Source organism: Nelumbo nucifera, chromosome 1 (genome assembly GCF_055504915.1).
Source record: "Nelumbo nucifera cultivar China Antique chromosome 1, China Antique-T2T, whole genome shotgun sequence".
NCBI lineage: Eukaryota > Viridiplantae > Streptophyta > Magnoliopsida > Proteales > Nelumbonaceae > Nelumbo > Nelumbo nucifera.
In genome coordinates this window covers 164,254,553-164,263,704 of record NC_142649.1, presented here as the reverse complement: position 1 = coordinate 164,263,704, position 9,152 = coordinate 164,254,553, and the positions used below count along the sequence as shown (strand labels likewise).

At 34.6% G+C, this 9,152-nt stretch overlaps 1 protein-coding gene across 1 annotated transcript; it reads right to left on the bottom strand.

The window, feature by feature from the left end:
• Positions 1-370: 370 nt before the first annotated feature.
• LOC104612419 (small ribosomal subunit protein uS19-like) lies at positions 371-5,586 on the bottom strand. Its single transcript, XM_010279823.3, has 4 exons — positions 5,445-5,586; positions 5,195-5,340; positions 4,998-5,055; positions 371-834 (listed from the first exon to the last, which is right to left on the bottom strand). Exons 1-4 carry the CDS (start codon positions 5,445-5,447, stop codon positions 586-588), a joined length of 456 nt encoding a protein of 151 aa, XP_010278125.1. The 5' UTR covers positions 5,448-5,586; the 3' UTR covers positions 371-585.
• Positions 5,587-9,152: the final 3,566 nt, after the last annotated feature.

Here is a 9,152-nt window from a genome sequence, read left to right as displayed (position 1 = left end):
AGGTTCAAAATATCGACACGTATCGACCAATACGTAATATTCCGGGACTCCTATAGTGAGTGTATCAGGGGTCTGACCAGTTCAGGGTGTGGAAGAAACCTAAACCGGCCCCCCTGAACCTATTTCAAAATTAAATAAATAAATAATACATAAAAAAGGGTATCAATTCACCCGATACGCCATCGATATTTTGAACCTTGCCAATAACATTCTTGGGTTAACGACAGCAAATATATTCCGATACTTAGACTTCATTTTAGGCTGTGTTTGGTTTTAAGGAAAAAGTATGGAAAGGTGGGGAAGCCTTTCGTTTTTCCCTTCCTTAACCTACCTTATGGAAAGAATGCAGGAGATGCCGAGATACTCGATATAATAGTGCACAACAGCAAAATGTATATTAGCAATTCACTTCTGATTCATTTCTTTAAGTAATCCAAAATCTAACAGAATGAAGTTGAACTAACATAACAAAAAAAAAACTAATATTAATCCAAATAAAGTCCACTCAAAATTCAATCGACAAACAGCAGTCACTGCACCAGTAAGCCCAGAACCACTCTTGCCAGTGCAACTACAAGGAGGATCTCACTTAAGAGGAATGAACCTTGAGGAATGTGTGGCACCAATACCTGGCCTACCATGCTTAACAGGCTTGTAAGAAATGGAGAACTCGGCAAGATAATGGCCAATCATTTCAGGCTTGATTTCAACCTGGTTGAACGTCTTGCCGTTGTATACTCCAATAATGCTTCCAATCATTTCAGGTACTATGATCATGTTACGAAGGTGAGTCCTAACTGGCTCTGGCTTCTCACCAGGTGGAGCTTCCCTTTTCTGTTTAAAAGTTAGAAACATAAAACAAATAATCAGGGGATCACATGTTTTTCTTTCTTTATAATTAATAATAATAAACAATAGTTTACATAATACATAACCCAAGACAAACTCAGAAGGTGGAGAAAACGCTTCTTCCAAAGCTCAACCAACCATGAGTTTCACAGATTTTGAACAGTCTTATGATAATATAAGAAAGAAACGATCCATTATAGTTTTTTAAATCATTTCAGATTAGAAACTCATCTGTTCCGGTTAAAGAAAAGATCTAGAATAGAATACAATCAGTTTGTGTAATCACTAGCACATCAACAGAGGCATTTTTAAGCATTTTATTAAACATAATCTCTAGACAGTTTTCCTGGTGAAATCAAGAAAGAAGACTTTTCGAGTATTAGAGTGTAGACGTACAACAGAGAGAACATGCCCACTAGTTCAATTGGTAAGGCATCTGGCTGGTTGTAGGCATGTATGTAGCGAAGACTTGGTTGGGATCAAATCCCAACTTCACTAAGGTTGGGGAATCAAGGGTTTGCGAGATGGACTACCCCCCCCCCGGTTCTATAGCCCCATAAATAAAAATAGTATAATGGGGGACAAAATATCAAGAAATTTCCTGGTGAAATCAAGAGAGAAGACTATTTTCAAGTATTATAATGTAGACGTACAATGGAGAGAATGTGCCCACTGGTTCAGTTGGTAAGGCATCTGGCTGGTTGTAGGCATGCATGTAGCAAAGACAATAAGATCAAATCCCAACTTCACCAAGGTTGGGGAATCAAGGGTTTACAAGATGGACTACCACCCACCCCCCACCCCCGTTCTGTATCAATAGGGGAGAATATATCAAGAAAGTAACTTTCTAAATACAGGGCCTTTCTACCAAAAACTATAATGATCTTTCAACAGGACTATTTGATTTAGCCACTGGGGATCGTTACTTTGCAGAATGACTTTGCAGATCTCATTGTTGACACCACCCTAATAGATACAGAGAATTGGATTTATCTTGATATTTCATCCTCTTTATAATCGCATCTTTCCTTATTAATATGATTTGCTCAAAGAATGACTTCGTTGGTATTAAAATTTTTTCTAAATGCAGTCAGAGATTTTTAATTAAATTTTTAGGAATAAATGCAACCAAGTTTATCACCATATTTCATCTGTCAGACCTCATATTCTCAAACAGCCAACCCTTCTCTCTTGTCTTCCCCATTTTTCATTGACAGCCAATACCCTCTCTCTCACATTGTTTGAGTTATATTTAAAACTCCCTTCTATTCCCCTTCTCTACTGATTTTGGCAGTTCTTCATTTCTTTCTGATTCAAAAAATAAATATCCAGAGTCTGTAGCAGAGAATCAAGAATGCTATAGCCAATCAAAGAATCCTTTAATTAAATAATCTCTCTCTTTTACAAATAAATTTTTGTAAAAAACCTTTCTAGTTGTTTAGCTTCTTTACCAAATTGTTCTACCATCTTTTCTAAAGGATCAGGAGGCAGGGTTCCAGTTTAGTTTTTCTAAGAGTTTTACAATAGAAGCTACTCCTGTTGATTGATTTCATTTGGGCTAGATCTGTCTTGACTGTATTCCATTTTACATTTTATATTCATATGAGGCTGACACACCATGTGATTTTGTTTTATAAGACTTGCCAGTTATGGCGAAATTTTTGTGCTGTGATAATTTACAGAACTTTGACACCTTACTCCATTATTATTGGTATTCACAATGACCCTTTTGATGTTATACAGAAGTTGTTTCAATTAAGATGATGAGGTATAACTAGACTATGAAAACAATATGTAGAAGGATGTGGTTCCATTTATCTTCGACATGATGAGCTTTGTCCAATATATATAATAGGGGCAGCTATAAGATTACAGAAACGAAGAGGATCCATAGGTGTCATCGCTGAAAGATATTGTTGCACATGACTATTTCAAGGTCGGGTCGGGGGTCAAATACATCAGGCACTATACATGTCATTTATACAGAATTTATATGTGTGTGTTAAATGTTATTTAATTTTATACTATATTGTATATAATGCCTATATCTGATTTCATACACATTGCATGCCATATAACATATAAAACATTGTATACATTTAGCATTTATACATAAAAGATATAGGACAATAATCAGGCCAGGCCCAGCCTGGGCCACTGTATACCCAGGCTAAGTGTCTGGCTTGAAAGCTGGGCCGGTCTGGTCCAGGGCCTAGGATCATTATCACCCTTTGGGAGACTGCCCAGCTGACTAACACAATTATTACATTTCAATAATCACTTACTATTACTTTATTATTTATAATCACTTTAATATTTTTAATCAACTTCTGTAATGTATTTTCATTTTTGAGTAACTTGAAATATTTTTATTACTTTCAAAATTACCAAAACTTTCTATGCCTTTCATTGATTTTTTAACTTTTAAGTATATTATTTACTTTTTTGTAACTTACAATTATTTAACATTTTTAGTAAAATAGATAAACAAATATTAAAATTATTTACTAGTTCATTACCCAAATGATTTATTTGTTATTAATTCTTACATATTCCGATATTTTTAATGAATTTAGTTAAAAGTGCATTAATAAGTATGTGATAAAACAAAATATATAATTTTCAGTGGTATCAACATTCAGAAATACTGAATAAACATATTTGGTGGGGTAAAACTATAAAGAATAAAAATGGACCTAACACTCAGATTACTGAACAGCTTGACTTCATTCAGATATCTAAAAAAAGTAACGCAAACTTTCAATTATCAAAACTCAAAGCTTTTGTACTCCTCAGATATAAAAGTTCAGATCCACTGAAGACCAACTTAGGCTTTTACTGAAGAACAAAAGAAAATAATCCTAGGAGCCTACAAATTACAAATAGAATCACTCATCAGTGCCAAAATTAAGAACCTATTTGTTTCGGTGCAGTAAACTTTCTAAATGAGGCTTCCAACTTAATAATATTTATGTAATCCAACATAAGTTGAACTTTTACATCAAGAAACAAAGTAACAAACACCATATAGAACTCAATTATATGAAGTTACAAACCAATAAAAAACTAGACAAACATGAACCCCTACCTCTTTTATGTTTGAACAAGATTTTGTCCAAAATCATTGAGAACTGAACCTAACCAAAATTAGTTAAACTTCATGACACGAGCATAACAAAGAACTGCGTATTTCACACCCTCCCCCCATAGCTCTCAGCGTAAAACCCCTTAATCATTAACCAACCCTGAGATTTTGCATCCAGAGAATCCTCTCCCATCAATTTTTCATGGAATTTCAATTCTAATGAACTAACTTTAAATAAAATAGGAAGATATAACAATGAAAACTTCTCCAATGTCTTAATGATGTTTCTTTCACGTATGTTCTTAATTATAATTAGAATTACGAAGATACAATTGAATCATTGATATTTCTTCATTGTCTCAATACTGTACATATTTCTTCACCCAACTTCGTAGTGGATTTTCTTTATTGTCTTGATATTTATTCACTGATTGATCTCTCTTTAACTGGTCACAGCAAGTGACCAGTGGCATCTTTCTATGGTCCGTTAACAATTAACCAACCAAACCAGGGGACCATTAACTTCCACCAAGAGGTAAAACCTTGTTCCACACTATTTACACTAAGAATGAGTATCAAAAAGCGAATACAAAATTCTAAATAAAATAAGAAGCTATCATTTATCACTTGGACCCCATAAGAATTTCAGTTACAAAATAAAAGCAATGGATAACCAATTATCGTAATCCAACTAGGATTCTGGAAAGTATTAACAAACTAGATAGCACAATTGCTCCCTGCGGTATTGGCAAAAAACTATCAAGTGAACTACAACATTTAAAAAAAATAACATTCTAGACTAAATGCCAAGCGACTAAGCCAAGTAATGCTCTTTAATGATAACAAGGTAAATAAAACCAATGGAAAAGGATATAAGATACATTTCGCTGCCAAATAAAGTATATCACCAAAATACTTCGGCATAACCAAACAGATCCTCGCGATTATGTTTAGGGAAAGGTGCAAACGTGTATATTTTATCGATCAGTGATCTAAATTATGCAACACGATAGAGAGAACCAGATGCAGTGAGCCATTGACAAAAGAAAAAAAAATGTTTTACCGCCTTGCGCAGCTTCTTAATCAAAGCCATGGGCTTCCTCTTCAGACCTCGTTGGAACCTACGAAGTGAAGCAACAAAGATGTGTGAGGGAGAGGGAGAGAGAGAGAGAGAGAGAGAGAGAGAGAGAGAACCAATGAAAGCTAATTCAGACAAATAGACACCGAACATGTTACAGATCTATAACCCCGGTGCCTTACCTTCTGCGAGCCCTAGCATGGAAGAGCTTCACAAGTTCATCAGTGGACATGTCGAGGAGAGCATCCAAATCAACTCCTCTGAAACTGAACTTCTTAAAGGTCCTCTTCTTCGGCTGCCCTGGAGCGACATCTGTTTCGATATCCGCCTGAGAAAACGAATTAAGCGATGTTAATGAACAAATCAAGGTGTTTGTACATGTATGAATGGCTCTGAATAGCAAAGAAGATGAAGAATGAGCTTCGAACTCACCATGACTACAAACGACGAGAAGGAAGCTGTAAGCGGCAAATGTGTATCACAGCTAGGGTTGCAGAGAACTTAGTCCGTAAGCGTGTGTGTGTATATATATGGTATCGCACCGGATTAGGGCAGTGGGTGATCATGGGCCGGGCCAGGCTTTAAACATATGATAGATCTATTCACGGGCCGGACCGGGTTTTGGCCGAGTTTTGCCGCTTTATTAAAAGAAAATGCTCCAGTCAAGCCCGAGACTGGTCCTTATGTGAAAATCGAAGCGCAGGCCCGCGCGCAAAGCTCCGTTTGGACATAAAAACCCATACCTATGTTGTAATTTAATAAATTTAGCACGGGCGATGATCTAACATCAACAATCCTGATCAGTGAATAAAACCACAGCAGGAGGAAATGCTTATCTTTTAAAATAAATGATCTAACATCAACAAAAGCATGATACAATACATTAGAGAGAAGAGAAAGGAGGGTAATGATCATTTGAAATTAGTAGGAAATAATGATGAGTAAAAATAAACATGTAAAAAATAATAAAAAACAGTTACAAAACCATCACCAAATACTAAAATACTAAAAATCATCACCAAATCATAAAATCAGTAACCAATCATAAAATGGTTGGAAAATAGGTAGGACTAGACCCTTAACAGCATCCTGTACATTAACAAACAACCAAGCACAAAATGCTAAATCTGTGAAGATGTCGATTATTATAAATCATAATATGTAATTAAGTAAAACTAAATGACAAATTTCAGTCAGCAGATTTTCCAATTGCTAATATTCCCATTATAGTAAGAAAAAAAAAAGCACCATCAACAACAACACAACAGTCTCAAGTTATACATTGCTGGACTTCTTTCAAAAGGAAACATATGTCGATATGATAGTGAAGCAAACCCGTGACATTAGTAAGTTATGAGTTATGACTTGTTAAAGTACGTCTCTTATTTAGAATCAATTCTTATATATTAGCCCATCATTAACTGCCTTTGAACTGGCCAACTCCAACAATATTATTTATCAAGAGAAGTGAATGGATTCTGTTAGCATTTTTTTCTCAGTTGGCATGCATATTTTTTCACAATGTGACAGGTGAAAAAAACAAACTTGACAATCCTAATCAGTTAATAAAACCACAGCAAGAGGAAATGCTTATCATTTTATAATAGATGATCTAACATCAACAAAAGCATGATAAAACACATTAGAGAGAAGAGAGAGAGAAAGGTAAAGATCATTTGAAATTAGTAGGAAATAATGATGAGCAAAAATAAAAAAGACCCCGAACATAACAACACACTGAGGTAGTTATTGTTTGTAGGTTGGAGTCTGAGAAAGGCTACTTGGTGCTAAAATGCCTGAAGCTATGATGTGTCCAGTAATCCCTCCCAATACCCTGAATAGTTGGGAAGGATGCAAGATGGAATCCAAGAGAATTCAGCATTTAGGTATACAACTATTTTCTGAGAGAGTCCAACTATGATATCGAAAAGGCATGATACTTAAAAACCGGTATCATAAAATCAGTAACCAATCATAAAATGGTTGAAAAATAGGTTGACCACTGGTACCTCATTTTCAGGTGGTTTAACAGGCCTTCTTAGTATAGAGAAATAGGCATGCATACCACAAGCCGAGGGAACAACTATGTTTAAGGAAACAGTAGCATACAAAACCAAAAATTGACATAAAAAGATCACTTTGTAGAATAGAAAGAGTTTTTTTTTTTTAAATATCAAAAAGAGCATTTGTAACTTCATATTTTCATATAAATACTAAATCAGGTGATGGTTATTAATAGAGCATGAAATTTATGAGAGGTATGTCTTGGTCTAGCTGTCATTAGTATTGGAAAGCTTATAAGAGTAAATTGACCACCGATACCTCATTTCAAGTGGTTTAACAGGTCTTCTTAGTACAAAGAAATAGACATGCATACCACAAGCCAAGGGAACGACTAATTTTTAAGGAAACAGTAGCATAGAAAAACAAAAAATAGACATAAAAAATATAACTTTGTAGAACAAAAAGAGATTTTTGTTTTGAAAATAACAAAAAAGAGCATTTGTAACTTCATATTTTCATATAAATACTAAAATCAGATGATGGTTATTAATAGAGCATGAAACGGTATGTCTTGGTCTAGTTGTCATTGGTAATGGAAACTCTTATTGGCTTCACCAGTGGAAAAGAGCATTCAGACGGGGAGATCTATCATTTCACTATTTTCTATTAGTATCAAGACAGTAAAATTCCCGAAGAACCAATAGGATAAAGAATCAATGAGATTTAAGTGTGCTAGTCTTCCTTGAAATAACCCATTTCTTATTTGTTTACAACATGCTAATTGCTTGTTTGTAGAAAATATATTGGAAGCAAGAGAATGACATGATAAAATTCATCAATTTGTGACATTATTTGTAGATGTTGAAAAGGAGTATTTAGCAACAGTCAACCAAAACAATTCCAATGAACGGATAGAACAATGGAATTTCTAAATGCTCTTTGAAGAACAAGTACATGGAAACACTTTTAAATACGCTAGGAAAGGAGAAACCAGGAGTGGGGGCATTGCCAATAAGACATGGTTTGTAGAAAATTGCTAATAAAGATCTATTTTGAAAAAAAAGGTAATATAAATTTTATTTAAAATGGTAAGAGCTAGATCATCTAAATACATAGAACACCAACACAGTGATTAATCCATAACCTTACATACTATCTTATTATAATGCATCATTTCATGCTGTAAAAGAAAGCTTATAAGAGTAAATTGACCATCGGTACCTCATTTCATGTGGTTTAACAGGCCTTCTTAGTACAGAGAAATAGACATGCATACCATAAGCCAAGGGACAGACATAGTTAGACTACCAAGAGTGGGGGCTAAGCAGGTGCAGATTGGTTACAACCAATACAACAAATACAACTAAGAAAAGAACATTAACATAAATAATATAATGGAAATGCACATCAAAAGATTCCTTCTTCAAAACCAAAGTATCAATTATGAACACCACTCCTTTTCATATTTCATTACCTACCTTTTCCTTTATCAAAAAGTCTTCTATTTATTTCCTCCCAAACAAAAATCCCTGTAGGGAGTAGAGCTAAAACCAATAAAACATGCAATGATGAATAAAGAAGAAGAGGAAGATGAATATAAAATAAAGAAATATGAGATTTGTTACTGGAAAAGATGAAGAGGAGGAAGCAAGCAAGGAGATGAGGAGGAAGGTGAGCAATGAGAAAAAAAATTTGTGTTAGGAATGAGAAGTGAGGGGGTATATGTAGATGGGAAGAAAAAATAAACCAAAGCAATGATTAGTCATTGCATGGGGGTTCAAAGCCTCTAAGTCGTGGATTGGGCAATTTTTATTCAAAAAAAAAAGTCTATAATCCATCCAGATTTATTTGCAAATTGAAATAGTTTTAACTTAATTGTTGAGTGGTCAACTAAGATATGTTAGCTGCAAGGCTCAACAAAATGACTATAGCAATTGCCTCTTCAGTTATCGAGAATGTTCAAATGAGTGAACTCTCGCGAATAAAACAGTACAACGAACCTTGAGCAACTACTTGGATCAACACAAATGCCACGTGGATCAAGAACATCAAATAGCTAGAAAGACAATTACAAAACATGTTAGTGAATCTCATGCATGCCAAAAGGAAAAATTGAAAGGAACTAGAAGAGGAACC

Coding starts and splice junctions, on each gene's coding strand:
- LOC104612419 (XM_010279823.3), bottom strand. Junction 5,056..5,194: donor CATGCTAGGGCTCGCAGAAG/GTAAGGCACCGG, acceptor TTCACTTCGTAG/GTTCCAACGAGGTCTGAAGA. Junction 835..4,997: donor TTAAGAAGCTGCGCAAGGCG/GTAAAACATTTT, acceptor ACTTTTAAACAG/AAAAGGGAAGCTCCACCTGG.